General features: G+C 43.1%; 1 protein-coding gene across 1 annotated transcript in view; it reads left to right on the forward strand.

Moving 5' to 3' along the window:
* MPPED2 (metallophosphoesterase domain containing 2) overlaps positions 1 to 12,928 on the forward strand; it is a 169,031-nt gene extending 156,103 nt beyond the window's left edge. The window contains exons 4-6 of the mRNA XM_060104624.1: positions 6,422 to 6,537; positions 10,074 to 10,187; positions 12,810 to 12,928. Of these exons, the coding sequence (XP_059960607.1) occupies positions 6,422 to 6,537; positions 10,074 to 10,187; positions 12,810 to 12,928 (349 nt within the window). The remainder of the gene's footprint in view (positions 1 to 6,421; positions 6,538 to 10,073; positions 10,188 to 12,809) is intronic.
* Positions 12,929 to 15,493: the final 2,565 nt, after the last annotated feature.

The raw sequence follows: 15,493 nt of genomic DNA on the forward strand, positions 1-15,493 counted from the left end.
TTTAATTAAGTCTGGGTGTTCGTGAGCTTTCACTTTTCCCCTTCACAGCTTTCATGCAGAATCCCAAGCCCTAATCTCTGCAGCGGGCACCCAGGAGACTGTATTCAGAAGAATCCCAAGTCTTTGTGATGCAGTCCGCCCAGGACCCAGGGTCCATGGGGAATTTGCCGGCACTGACCAACACCAGGGCAGTGAACCTGAGTAGCCCATCGGAGCTGAACAAGAACCAACTGCTCATTTCCAAATCCTGCTTTCCTTGGGTGCACCCAGCCCCCACCGAAGTTGGTCAGGGAGTGAACGGCCATTCACCTGTCCAAACCTGGGATTTATGCTCCGGCAGCTCCCTTCCGCCCACACCACAGCATTGTGTATGGCAAACACAGATGACCTTTGCAGCGATTTAATCTCAACGTGCTTCCAGAGAGCAAACCTGTTTTGTATTGACATTGTTTGGAACAAGTTCTGCCAATGTGAACTCCCGCAGCACCTGCCCCTGGACTCTCAGCCCCGAGAGGCCAAGTGCCTCTAATTCTGAGTATAAGGGGGAGGGCGCCTCGAAAGCATCCCCAGCTTCCATCCATCTGAGTCTTCGGTCCACTGGCTTCAGGCAGCTGAAGTACTCCCCTTCCTTCCAGGATCTTCTAATCCCTGTCTAGGAGGGGCGGTCGTGGGCTCGGATTGGCCCACTGGCAATAGGGTGCTTTGTGGGACATTTTCTTACAAGTCGGTTCCCATGTGGCATTTGTTAGTCACAGCTAATTATTAAGTCCTTGGCCAAGGCAGTAGACATTGTTCCCTTGGATTCCTCCCTCCTCCTCCTTTCCCCCCTCGCCTCCCCACTGCTACAGAACAAAACTCATTGTGGGGCTCGGGAGGTCGGCTGTGCACACGTTTTCCAGTGAACTCCTGGGGGGCTCACTGCTGGGGTTTCGTGTTTCAGGTTGAAACTCAACTGGATAAAGCATTATTCATTGATGCTGACACAGTCGGTCTCTGCTCTGTGCAGCTATTTCTCCCACACTGGACTTGGTCCTTTACAGGCAATTTAGGTAATTCATTGAGGGCAATTCACAGCAGTTACTCAGAACATTGATAGCCTGCACAGAATGACAGAATTTGGGGATTTCTAGATCACAGAAAGATTATCAAGTGTCAGGTTTTGCCAGCTGTGCTCAGAGGCGTAGGTCAGAAAGGAGGAGGGGGCTGAGTGAGTGAACAGGTTCAGAGCCCCTTCCCCCCCGTCCCCTGGCAAGAAACACCCCTGCACATACCTGCTTTGGGTCTGGGGCTTCTGCATAAGATTTCTGCAGCCTAAAAGCAATCCTGAACTCCCGTAATCACATTCACCCATTCATTCTTTGCTCAGATGAGGAAACTGGCCCACTGAGGACCTTCTCTTATCCAACGGTCTTGTGCATTAATGAATTGATGCCAGAATGCAAATTAGCACATGGGTCTCCCATTTCTGTATGCCCCATTTATTACACCATGCTGAGATAATGCTGGAGCCCATCACTGGGCTGCTTTTCCCATTTCCTGGTCACTGTATTATGGAAAAGGCCTGATCTAGGGGATCTAGAGGAACAGAAAGCATCCCAGAGAAGCCGTACCAGCATTGTTGAATTCACACTGCATTTTCACTAAGAGCCACCTCCATCACACAATGCCATGGAGCCCTCTGGAGTTGCACAGTGCACAGCCTCAGAGACCGTATGGATCAGCCCTGTTTACTTTATGTATGTGAGAGCCAAAACCAAAACTGGGCTGGAAGGTTTTAGTTCAGCATTGTGCAAAGAAAGAACACCGGCTTTGCAGCCAGCAGATCTGGGTTCAGATCTCGGTTCCACCACTTACTAATCCCAAGAAAGTGAACAAATTACTTGATATCACTGATCTTCAGTTTTTTTATCTAAAAACAGAGCTGATAATACCTAGCCCAAGTATTGTTATGAGGAGTTAAATGTCATAGCCTATGTAAAACCAAACCTCTACGTAAAAAACGTATCAGGGGCTTAATAAATGTTCGCTTTCATATAACTTAACCTCTGTCTCATGTACATACAGGTTTGAGTCAAAAGAAAAGCCCAACATTTTCAAAGTTTACCCTTAACTTGGAAATGTCTGGGCTTTGTCACAGGCTTAACATTAACCAAATAAAATTTAAGGGACCTCTAGACCATGGACCTGCCTTAATCTTTTACAGAGCACTTGTAAAACTGAGCATTTCCTGGGGGGATAGGGCTGTAGGTTTCCAAGAGAAAATTCTATGAGGGAAAACTGGAAAGAGTGAAAAAAATAAGTCCCGTTCTTTGACTCTGGAAGCCCCTGGGATATCCTCGGGGTTCAGGGGCTGACTGCCCTCAGACTCTGGCAGTGAAATCAGAGCCCCTCATTGAACCAACTACTTGGGTGTGCTTGGGACTCTTTCAAACCCTTCTTTATTCGCCATTCAGACAGGAACCATAGGCCCAGAAGCTTGTTTGCAAAATCTAGGAAAACAGATGTTTTTGCTTATTTTTCTCTCTCTCATGCCAGAATGCTCACTGAGTCTTCATTGGGTTCGGAACTTGTCTTTTTTTTTTTTTTCTTTTTACTTTTAAAACAAATCTTGGAAGAGGGTTATTATTGTAAAGTAAAGGGGAAAGATGGGTATCCCAAACTGGGAAAACTCTATTTTAGAGTCTAATGAAAATGTTTAAGATCCTGCCGTCCAGGAGTCCTAGAAAGCAAGAGAGAGCAGGGTTGACTCATTAAGCTCTGAAAGGTTCTATGAGGCCTCACCCCCATACCCACGATGCCTGGTGCATCCCTGACAGACTGGGATAAGAAAGTGAGCACTGTCTTTTCCTCAGAGGAAACCAAAAGCATTGCACCTAGCTGAGCAAGACAGTGTGGCTGTGGAAGGGCTGTGTTGATTGAACACATGCTGTGTACCAGGTGAGACTCAGGCCACTCACACTCCATGGACTTTATAACCAGCTCAGACAGTTTATATACCGTATTAGTTTTCTATTGCTGCTGTAACAAATCACCACAAATTTAGTGGCATAAAACAACATATATTTATTTTTTAATGTATTTTTTAATTGAAGTTTAGTTGCTGTACAATATTATATATACAGGCATACAATATAGTGGTTCACAATTTTTGAAGGTTATATTCCATTTATAGTTATTATAAAATATTGGCTATATTCCCCGTGTTGTACAATATATCCTTGTAGCTTCTTTTAGACCTAATAGTTTGTACCTCTTACTCCCCTACCCCTATATTGCCCTTCCTTCCTCCCCTCTCTCTGCTGGTAACCACCAGCTTGTTCTCTATATCTGGTGAGTCTGCTTATTTTTTGTTATATTCACTAGTTTGCTGCATTTTTTAGATTCCACATGTAAGTGATATCATACAGTATTTGCCTTTCTCTGTCTGACTTATTTCACTTAACATTAGACCCTCCAAGTCCATCCATGTTGCTGCAAATGGCAAAATCTGATTCTTTTTTATGGCTGAGTAGTATTCCATTGTGTATATATACCACATCTTCTTTATCCATTCATCTAAAATGACACATTTATTACTTCACAATCTGTTGGTCAGAAACCTGGCGTGGGTCTCACTGGGCTGAAATCCAGGTGTCGGCAGGGCTGTGTTCCTTTCTGGAGGCTCTGTGTGAGCATTTGTTTTCTCTCCTTACCTTTTCCAGCTTCTTGACGCTGCCCACATTCCTTGGCTTTATGTTCCTCTTCCTTCCTCTTCAAAGCCAGCAACAGCAGGTTGAGTCCTTCTTACACTGCGCCTCTTTAATTTCCTCTTCTACCTCCCTTCTCCACTTTTAGGGACCTTGTGGTTTCACTGGGTCCTCCTAGGTAATCCAGGATAATCTCCCTAGTTTAAGGTCAGCTGATTAGCTCCCAAACAAACTTTTAATCCACCTTTGCCATGTAAGGTAATATACTTATAGGTTCCAGGAATTAGGACGTGGACATCTTGGGGGGTGGGTAATCATTGCCAATAGGTACATAGGTCGTTTCTACACTAAATACAGTAACTGTATATATTAGGACTCTTTCAGTTGCAAGAAACGGGATCTAACTCAAGCTAATAAGAAGAAAAGGATTTTACTGGCTTATATACTTGGAAGAAAAATGTGATTGGCTTCAGGCACAGCTGGTTCCCCGTGTCCAGCAAGGTCATCAAGGCACTCTGCTTCTTGGTTTGGCATTCTTTGTGGTGATTTGCTTCTCAAGCACAAGCTATCCGCATGGTGGCTGAGATAGCTCCCAGGCAGTAGCAGGCTTACGTAGTTCTCAAGATAGGAAAGAGAGGAAACTATGACTTCTCTTTAGGTAGCACCAACAAAATCCTGAGGATGACGCTCATTGGCCCAACTTGGGTCATATGCACATCCCTAGACCAATCACTGCTCACGGAGAGGCCATACGTGCTTCATTCTGAGCAGGGATGAGTCAGCCTTACCAGAGCACATGTACTGAGCGGGGGAGGGAAAGGTACTCCATAAGAAATTAAAATATTGTTACCAAAAGAAGGCAGAAATAGCTGACTAGGCAAAAACCATTGGTGGGCACTTCAGCATCTTATGGCTGTATTATTTTAGTCCAGTGCTCATTTGGCTTCAAGCAATAAGACACTCAAACTTGAAAGAGTACAGAGGGGGCTCACTCAGGGCAAGTAGTAAGTTAATTCAGGTAGTATATAAGAAGGGGAATTGCATGCAGGTTAAGAGTCTGGGTTTTGGAACCAAACTGCTTGGGTTTATGTCCAATTTATTGGCTGTATTTAATTGACCTCTCTTTACCTCATTTTCCTCATCTGTAAAATGTGGTTAATAACAGCACCCACCTCATGAGCTGGTTGTGAGGCTTCAGTGTGTCAGTACAAATAAAGTACTTAGAATAGTACCTTGACCTAGAGCAAACACTCAATAGATAATAACTTTAATAATGATTATTGTTGTTATATAGCTATTGTTATTACAAGTAAGCTTCCTGAGGATGGCTCAGGGATTTGGAAGATGGTTAGGGACCAAGCCAGATACTTCCTTGGTTTCTCTTTTTCTAGCCGAGGCCACACAGTCTCTTATCTCTGGAACTTACTCTCTCAGGCACCTCAGTGGGAACTGCGGTTCTTACCTGTAAGGTGGATTTTCACATGGCTTTCAGGGGCCATCCTTTCACCTCTGGCCTTGACTACGCATGCCCACCACCAAATGAATGATGGTTAGTGTTTCTGAGTGCAGAGGCTTGAAAGACACTGGTTAGTCTGGGCCATGATTGGCTTTAAATAATAACGCCCCCTCTTTGATTAGCTGTGACAGACCAGGTGCTCTTGTACACAGGGTTACCTCTCTCAGTAGGCGTGGAAGAGGCAGCTTAAGCTGAAGGGAAAAGTTGGGCTTAGCCAGAATATTGACCAACTTGTCTTTGACACATACGCCCTAGCAAATTGGAATTCTCCTCCAGGACAAAGAGGGTCAGTTTCAAAAAATAATGGTTACATCTAGATGTTTGGGAATAGGACAGCACTGGGAACTGTTTTGTTCTGATGTGATGTAGCCTGTAGTATTTGTAGAGAAAAATTGATCATTCTCCCGTTATTATAAATGGTAGAGACGTTTTCAGCTCCAGTTAGAAATGCTCACTGGATGGACAAAGACGCCATTCGTTTCTACGTAGAGCATCAATCTCAGAAACTTATTCCTGGAGCAGAAGTTCCCGAGAGGGTGGAATGCTCACATTCACTGTCAGGAGATTGGATTCCAGAGTGAACAGGGGTGTCCCCAGAAATCTTCTCTTTGGTGACCGGAGGAAAGTTCCACTTTGGCTTTTTGTTCAGTGTCCCACCTCACCTTTCAGAACCCCCCCCCCCGCCCCCCGCAGTATATTTTCAGCATTCTCAGTCCGGGATGTTCAGAACATCTCTATGTGTGGTGGTTTCTGCCTTCAGAGCACTTGCCCTTTTCCCCAAGGATTTCAGTAAGAATCTTTCTAGTGAAGCCATTCCACGGTGATGGGAAGGAAGAAGGAGGACTGATGGAATTTCTTAGCCCTGAGGCACTACAGGAAGGATGGACACGCTTCGGATCTGGGCTGGGCATCTTTAGGAAGCACTGAGATTTGGGGGAAGACAAAGCATTGTTAAGATTTTGATAGAGGTCTTCTGGGAAAGTCTCCACTGTAAAGGCTCTTGTGCCTCTTTCTAGTTGAACAATTTGTAGGCTCCACACTTGCTTTCAAATGAATTGGTTTTGAAGCCGTCAACAAAAAAGCATCCTGCTGCCAGGGCCAACCATCAAAAAGAGAAAAGAAAGCAATGCAAACCAGGGGGGAATGTGCGAGAGAGAAATAGTGTAGAGCAGAAAAGGGCTCTGCTGGCCTGATACCATGTGCATTATCTTCCCCAAAGGACCCCGTGGTTTAATGGCTGGGGCTTTAACCTGCCCAGAGGTCAGTCTCTGCTGGACAAGTGGAACCTTATCCCCGAGGGTGTCGACATACTCATGACACACGGACCTCCTCTCGGTAAGTGAAGCAAAGATGTGTTTTCGTCATACGTGATGCCTTTTTTCCCCAAGCATAATGAATAATGCTTCAGGGACATAATCATTTTCCTCCAAAAAAAAAAAAAGTGAATACAAAAAGAAAAGTCAGTGTCTTTAAAGAAATCCAGTATGATAATTGAACTCAGCAGTTCTGCTGGGCTTACAGGTGTTCTTGAAATTAAATTTTTTGATTTAGTCAGGTCAGGGAAAATCAAATGAGTATAGAGCACCACAGTCTTTGGAGCTTGATAATTTATTTTAAGAACTATATTCACTTTGGAGTGAGGGAGTGGGATGGGGAATGGAAGGAAGACACAGACCTCCCAATCACAGGGCTTTTGAACGGTAATGAAATGATGGAAATTTTCGTTCAAAGTAGTTCATTTTCCTTTCCCATATAATAGTAGAACCTAGGAGATCTTTAAGTATAACATCGAGCTAATTATACACGAAAAGAATCCTTTTTTTTTTTTTCTTTTTTTAGCTAAGGTGTTTGGTAAGGACTTACGTTGAATATTACTTAAAGATACTCATCTTATAGATACAGTGAACCTACATCCAGGTTTAGATTGCCAATATGCTTCAAAGCTACCTTCAGTCACCCAGATTATAGGTCAGAAGGTGATTGTTTGATTTATGTAATAATCTTCTAATTATTCATGAGCTTGTTAGTGGTTTGGCTTAGCCACAGAACATTTTTCAAACAGGACTACCACCTTGATCTGCCCATCTACTGGGTGTCTATTACACCAGCAGCCTTCCTCATCAAACTAAGGTATGCTCAGGCAATCCATATGTTTCCCTTTTAGTAGGAGAGTTTCCTCTTTTAAAAAATTATATTAAAAACCACATAACATGAAATCTATCCTCTCAACAAGGGCTAGAAAAGTTTTCGTGATCATCTTGCTTTGGAGAGAGGAGGAAAACAGTACAAAAATAAATGATGTTCATCATTTTTTTCCTGTGGTTTGGGGTTACTCTCCATGTCACTTCCCTCCTCTGTCGGCCTGAAAAATAAAAAATCTAACACGCATCCCCTAATGTGAATTTAATCTTTGTAGATATTTTCCCCTTCACGCCACTTAGTGCTGCCTTCCTGCCCTTACAAGGGAAGTGCTCTGTGTTTCACAAAGAAACAGCGGAAGGGAGGACCAGGGCATGAGCCACAGTGGCACAGTTTCATGATGGGGGGGTGGGAGGGAAGCAAGAGAAGGGAAGGCAGCTCTGTTGCAGACAGGGAACTTGTACAGATTTGCACAACATCAGCACTTCCTGACTTTTTTCAGAGCTTCAGAATCACCATCCCCTTGCTCTTTCCCTACCCCATCCTACCCCCTCCATACTTTACAAGATTATACTTATCAATAACCTTTATCAAGTCATGATTAATTAAGTTCCCTATTTTGCAATCATTAGAGACTAACCAGATCATTAAATTGCTGGCTGAATATTCTGCTCAGCATGAGTTACACAGTGAGACCCTACAGAGACCACATCCCAGCCAACTTGATCCTTCCCCTGAGCAGCCTAGTTGGGTGCAGGCTTCATCCCCCTTAGGCTGTTTACTGTAAGGGACGTGGGCATCCTCAGCATAGAAACATTTACATTTGGAATAAAACTTTGAACAGAACAGTTCATTCACAGACTTCATGAAGTCATTAATTTTGGTACAAAGCAAGTGGCATTCTGGCCCCCAAAGAATTCAGACATTCCAGGGACCCTTTTTTTTTTCTTTTTTTTTTTGCGGTACACTGACCTCTCACTGTTGTGGCCTCTCCCGTTGCGGAGCACAGCCTCCGGACGCGCAGGCTCAGTGGCCATGGCTCACGGGCCCAGCCGCTCCGCGCCACGTGGGATCCTCCCGGACCGGGGCACGAACCCGTGTCCCCTGCATCGGCAGGCGGACTCTCTACCACTGCACTACCAGGGAAGCCCCATTCCAGGAACTCTTCATAGAGAGGCTACCATCCCTCTCTTTGTAGTAAAGATGGAGTAATCCAGAGAGTGGCTGTGCATATAGCAGAGTAAGATCTACATCAGGGAGTTCCAAAATAAAATGTCAGGCAAAGTTTTCATAAGGTAATGTTGAGCCTTAATCAGTGTAGTTATTGGGATTCTTGTGAACATTCTAGACTAGGAGGTAGGAGGTGGGCGTGGGGATTGACCTTGAATTCTCTTCTGCTAAGGGAGACATGGCACATGGGACTTCACTATTATGGTACGAGCAAGACACTTTCTTAGGTGATTGCATGTGAAATGAGATGTTTTCCCTCTTCAAGAAAAACACATCCATGAGGGAATATGCCAATCACTGTGGATTAGAGACTTTTCCCTCTAATTAACAAAGTTTTGAAATCCCTGATTGGATTTTTATAGGGCCCCTACTTGTATCTGGTGTTTTTCCCATATTTTCTGGCTGCTCACGAGCCAACACGTCTTTACAGAGATGCTAAACCTTCATTTTTACCGTTTGCCAAACAAAGTGGAATAAGCTGGCCTGTCCCTTTCTGCCTGATCATTTCTGAATAGCAGAAATCAACTAATGGAGCTATGGAATAGGTTCCCACTGATTATGATTTAGCCTTTTGTCCTATCTGCTTTCTTTATACCCCATCCCACTGAGGTGACTGGATTCCATTCCGGGCCATAATCATTCAGATAGCTGATTTTGCTATAATTGATGTCAGTTTTTATGGATTTTTTTGCATTAGACTTAGAACTAAGTGGCTTTTGCATAAGATAGTCAATCAGCCCCAGCCTGCTGCATGCCACCACAGGGTCACCGTGGTTGCACTATTGTTGAAGAGGAGACTGGAGGAGGAACTTGGCATTCCCAAGCTTGGGTCATCAGGAACCAAGGGTTAAGAGTTGATGTGTCTAAAGAGAATAAGGTGGGACTTCCCTGGCGGCACAGTGGTTAAGACTCCACACTTCCACTGCAGGGGGTGCGGGTTCAAGTCCTGGTCGGGGAAGTAAGATCCTGCAGGCCACATGGCTCAGCCAAAAATTTAAAAAAGAAAAAGAAAATAAAGAGAACAAGGTATCTTGTGGCCAGTTTACAGGAAGCCCTTGCTAGCCCTTCTTCTTTGAACCATCTTGAAGTAGACTGCTATAAGAGAGATACAATAAAAAAAGAGAGAGAGAGAGAGAGAAAGTAACTGAATTGAGAGAAAAAGAGAGCTTATAGGACTACAGGGAATAAAGGTCATTGGGCCCATGAAGAGTTGAAACCCAGGGCTGAATAAATCAAATCCCTCACAGAAAAAAAAAAAAAAATGTTAATTAACAGGAAGGAAAAAAAAAGGGAAACCAAAAAGAAAAAAAAAAAAATCAAGAACCTAAAGAAGACAAAGTGACGAGTGAAAAGTTCCTTAAAAGCCATTGTGAGCGTTAATGGAGAGGCTAGGATTACAGATCATGTAATAAACCTTCTGTGAGTTATGGCTTCCTGAAAGTCTAACTGAAACCTTACCTGGAGACAGAAAATTAAGAGTATTGATTGCATTTTACTCTTAGGTTTTCGAGACTGGGTTCCAAAGGAGCTTCAGAGAGTGGGCTGCGTGGAGCTTTTAAACACAGTCCAGAGGCGAGTCCGGCCCAAACTCCATGTGTTTGGTGGAATCCATGAAGGTAAGACCGGGAGAAAGGAGTTCACAACATGTTGGGTCATTATCCGTGATCTCATTCACAGTGGGGACCTTAGTTACACCAGGAGTAATTGGCGTGGTGGTTTCCAAACTCTTTTTCCCAGCGGAACCCTTTCATGAGATGAAATCTTAGGAGAAACACATATGTAAAGCTGAGAAGTGTTTTGTGTGGAGCTGCTCTCTTTTAAGCAGAGTGGAGAGTAAGAAATCACCTTTTGGAAAACCCAGCACTAACCCCAGACAATTTCTGGAATCTCAGGGCTCGAGTGAAGAATGTTTGATAACCACCGCTTGTAGAGAAGCCCTGAGGGAATACAGGACAGATCTTCTCTTTAAGAGCATCAGAAGAAATGGCCTGCATTTTAGACTAAATAACTTCTATGTCTTCTTCTACCTAAATACTGTGTTTCATATGGAATGCACACAAAGACCCAGGAAGACAAGACTTTGTCTAAAAAATAACTTTGGATGTACAATGAAAGATACAGAACCGAAGTGACAGAACCCACACATGTGCAGGCAGATATTTCCTTACTAATCTCAGAAAACCATTTCAGACTTCTCAGAAATCATCAGTGCTATAAGCTCGGGCTGAGGTTAAACAGCATAATTAAATCTCCCCTAGGTGGGAACTGGTCCAGTTGCTGTTTTCTGCTTTCCCAGGTAATCTAGAATCAAGTTCACAGAACCGGAAAGCCTCACGGGAACCTTCAGGACTGTAGTTTTGTCTCTCCGGACTTTTTCAAACCAGGGGTAACTGGGCCTTGGGACAGACCCGAGGCCTCTTTCAGCAGGCCTTAGGTTTTCTGGCCGTACCGGCCTCTCCTGGTTACAGACATTTGTGTGCAGTGGGTGCATGTATGTAGGCAGCCTCCATATTGACTCCAGCCCCTGCTTACGGCTGTTCTCTGGAGTTATTTATGCACCTGCAACAGGTGAGGAGTTTAGGCCTGACACAGCAAAAAGTAAAGTTTGCTTTTCAAAGCCCTCAATCCAGTGGCTTCCTGGCTACGCAGGTAATAAACAGCATATTGAAAATCATCCTACAGAGGCCAGAGAAAGTCCATCTTGCTCCAAGTCAGGCATGAGCTGAGTGGATGGAAAGCAGTGGCAGAGGGGGGTGGCTCCCCAAGAGTGGATGTCATCCTGCCCTGACTTTAAGCCATACTCCCTGAAAAGGAGGGCACTTCTCTAAGGCATGATACAGGCTGCGGGGAGGGAATAGGATGGGAGATGGTGTCTAAATAGCATTTCTGGGGAGCAGTTATCAGGTTTGAATACCTGCACCGTGCCTATAAGTTTGCATTTCATCTTTTTTTTAAAAAAATCATTAACTAGCTTTAAACTAGCCAGACAATTGGGGAATTCCACTGAATTCCCAAAATAATAAACTTGCTTAAAAGAGAGGAGATCATATTCAAATAAACTTTGTCTTGCTTTTATTCGCTTAAGACAGCTGAAGAGGGCAGAGAGAGGGCAAATACCAACCTCTTGATGGAGAGAGATAACAAGATTTTATGACCCCAGAACTAAACAGTGCACATTTGAAATGCTTCTTTTCCTTTCTTAAGAAATTTTTCCATTGACCTTCATTAAGCTCTCCACAGGCTTACTTGGAGAAATTTTAGCAAATGGAAGGAAAAAAAAAATCTTATCAGTTATTTCTATAAGTCCTGATAATTTTCTTTCTTCACAGACGTATTTTTCTGTGCCATAAGAGCCTGATACCAACATAGAATTACAAACTTAATTGCAGAGGCTGTAAGACAAAATAAGGTATCCAGGGAAATGTGCAAATTTGCAAACCTGCTAGAAATTTCAACATGTTAAAACTTATAAAAGGAATATACGTACTAAAGACCCAGAGAAACTTTCTTAGCTTTCTTCCAATAGGTCACAAGAGGTTTATACTGCCTATGGGAAGTGTTTTTGCTTGATCCAGTGTCCAGGTAAGCGTAGGAAGCAGTGTCCTCTGGTGTCCAGATCACTTGGACATTTTATTACCTGATTCTTTTGAATGAAATGGAACTCAGCATTAAAGCCACACAGTTCAAGTAAGATAAGGTCACTTATTGTTAACTTTCATTGAGGCGGTTTAGAGCTTATTTTATAGGTAAGGAAGCTAAGCATTCACCTCTCCCAACTCCCAATGTAATACTCTTTCCCTTCTCACCTGTCCTGAAGCCCATTTGAGGTTTGGATGATGGATGTGTTTGCCCCTGAGGGGTTTCTTATGTTACTCATTCTCTTCCCTGGAACTCAGTAGTCAATACAAGGGCTTTGAAATGAAAATCATGTTTTAAAAAGAGGAAAAGGTGTCTTTTCCTTATTTTCACTAGTAGAGAAATCACAGCCCTCTCCCCAACAAATCTAGTGTTGAAATAAAGAAAGAAGAATCACTTTTCTTGGAAGTAGAGGATTCTCTCTTTAAAGAAAATAAAATCGGGAGGCAGCTTCTGAAAGCTGTAATATCTGGGGGATGCTCTACTGAATTTCATCTCACTGCCCACTGGCAAAGACCTTTTGTTTTCCTTGTCTGATGGCCCTGCATTGAGTCACTGTTATTTGTATATTTTACAGTAAGTGTGACACTCTGTCTTCACAGGTTACGGCATTATGACCGACGGTTACACAACGTACATCAATGCCTCAACGTGTACAGTCAGCTTTCAACCGACCAACCCTCCAATTATATTCGACCTTCCAAACCCACAGGGTTCCTGAACCTCCAAATGCCCAATTGGAATGTGAGGAAAGGTCTAAAAACTGCCATTTTTCTAATTATAAACTTACGTTCTCTTCCTTGTTTATTTCCAGATCATGTGAGTTCTTTTTGTAAATTGCTGGAACACAAATGATGCTAGAGGTTGTGCTTCTTCTTTATTTTTTTTTTAAATGGGGCATCCATTTGGAATCAAAGGAGCGTTGTGAATTTGTAAAATGACTTCTGTTTTCTCAAAGGCCACGCCATTGTAAATTGTTAGTGTTCGCCAAAGGACAGCCAAGCTTTCTTTTGAAAAGGTGACAAAAGTCTTATTTTAATATGCTTTAAGCTGGGAAAAAAAAAAAGACAAAAAAAAAAAAAGAAACAGGTAGGCAGTGTTTTAAAAACCACCCAGATTTGCACAACTGTTTAAGAGTATTGTCTGAAGTATTTTATTTTTTGATGTTTTGTTGTTGTTGTTGTTTTTCTTGGGAATGCTTCTTTTTTGCAGATGTGGCCTGGATTTAGAACAATCTTTTCAACAGAAGTAGGCGTGGAAAAGACTTCTCTGCAACACTGTCACTATAAAAAAAGCTGTGTCGAGGGAAGAAAACGGCCCTCTTTTAGAGGATGGCTTAGCTAGTGAGATCCATAGTGTGGTTATACAAGGATTCATTGTATGTTTGTTTCTTTTAAATTATTTTAGCTTTAAAAATATGGAAATGGAATCTGTCAAGAGCAGGTATTTCATGCAGTAAGAAAAAAAGAAAAAAGAGCGTACAGACTCCTTTTCAATATGGGTTTATATATATAAATATTTTTTGTGTATTATGACTAAGTTAGGAGTTTAATATTGCCAAGGACAGTACAACTGTAAAGGGGTGCTTGAAGCAGGGCATCAGAAGTCCGAAGGAGCTGACACATTTTCTCAGAACTCAAGGTCTTAAAGAGCTTGAGTTACTTCTAGGTACAGTCGCAGGCGTGTATAGATTTAAATGGATGCAATGGAAGCTGACTAAAATAAGGCTTAGTTGTCCTTTATATTTAAATACCCTGAATTGTCTTCTTACTTCCTTCTCCCTACCCCACCCCCCATTTTGCACTGTGTGTCGATGCAATCTGCGCTAGCACAAAATATTGTCGCTAATAGTCATTTCTGTTTTCCCATTGTAAATGCTGTTGAGCTTTATTCTATTTTACGTTATCTTGTTAATGAAATTTAGGAAAGCAGTTGTTTCTTTAAATTTATTGTGATATTCTATATCTAGTGGCCTTTATATGCAAATAAAATTGCAAGATTTTTAAATCCGTGCTGTTTGGAGGGTTGGCTGGTTGGGAAGATGACGGTTTAGTGCTGAGGGAGGAGGGATTTATTCCTATGCAACATCAGCACTCCCTTTCAGTGGCATCAGAATAAGTGACATTTTTTTTCTAATTTTCAATAAATTTTTATTATCTGCCATTCACGGGCTGGCAGGTGGATCGATAAGACACTCAACGTACTCTTTCCTTCCATCACGCTGTCATCTATCTGGCTGTAGATTTCAAAGAGTGAAGATTTCATCTTTGGCCATAGTAATTTCTACAGGAACAGAGGGACCGTACAGTGGAGGCTGAAGATGCTATTGTGGATGTATGTGTGGTAGTGAGAGGGTAAACCAGTGGGTCACGGAGTAAGCCCTGCACATGCCCTTTTGTCCCTAGGAGCAGTCACCATCTCCCCGTCACTGTTTTTTAAATGATGTCCCCAGCTAGAATGCTGTGGCAGCCAGTAGGCGGCAGAGGGTGGGGTGGAAAAAACCCTGTTATGTCTTTTTTATTTTCTTTGGAAGAGCCATTGAAGAAAAGCAGCATGATCTTGAATCTGCAGTCTCTCCTCCCCTCGGAAGTCTGCATTCCAGTGTCTGTTCGATTGCATTCTGACACATCTTCCTTCCTTCCTACCCATGGTGCATCCTTTGGTGTAATTCCTGCAAAGAATTCTTGATTTCAGTACCAGTGGAGTACAGAGAATATTCTAGGAGAGAATTCCAGCTCAGACTCGTACTTTTAATACTCATTAAGGTGTCTTGGGTGGCCACCCAGAGCTGGAGGTGGTCCATGACCGTAGTAGCTGAGATGTGCCGTGGGAGATGAACCATGCTCCCTTGACCTGACACATCAGCAGAAGAGGGTCGTGACTTCAGGCTCATTCGCAGAGAGCTGGACTGAGAGTTGACTGAATGGAAATTTCATCTGGTTACTATACAGGGAGTTAGGCTCAGACTTCTGTAAAAACAGGCTTTCCAGAGACAGGTGGGTGATCATGATGACATGTGTGTGTGCACAGCCCTTGAGAGCACATCTGGACACAAACTAATTAAGCTAAGCACTTACTAAAATTGCTTTCCATTGTGTGGGAGCAGGAAGTAACCCAGTCTGCTAAATCTACAGGGTGGACTGGCTCAGACAGAGCTTCCTTTGGCCGGTCCAGGTTCACCAATCCATATGTGTGAACTGCCTCCATGGGGGCCAGGATGACCGTCCCAAGGAAATATCGGAAATAGCTCTTAGACACCAGGCACTCTCTATCTTTCTGTCACCAG

The sequence above is a fragment of the Mesoplodon densirostris genome, chromosome 7 (assembly GCF_025265405.1).
Source record: "Mesoplodon densirostris isolate mMesDen1 chromosome 7, mMesDen1 primary haplotype, whole genome shotgun sequence".
In the NCBI taxonomy this organism is placed as follows: domain Eukaryota; kingdom Metazoa; phylum Chordata; class Mammalia; order Artiodactyla; family Ziphiidae; genus Mesoplodon; species Mesoplodon densirostris.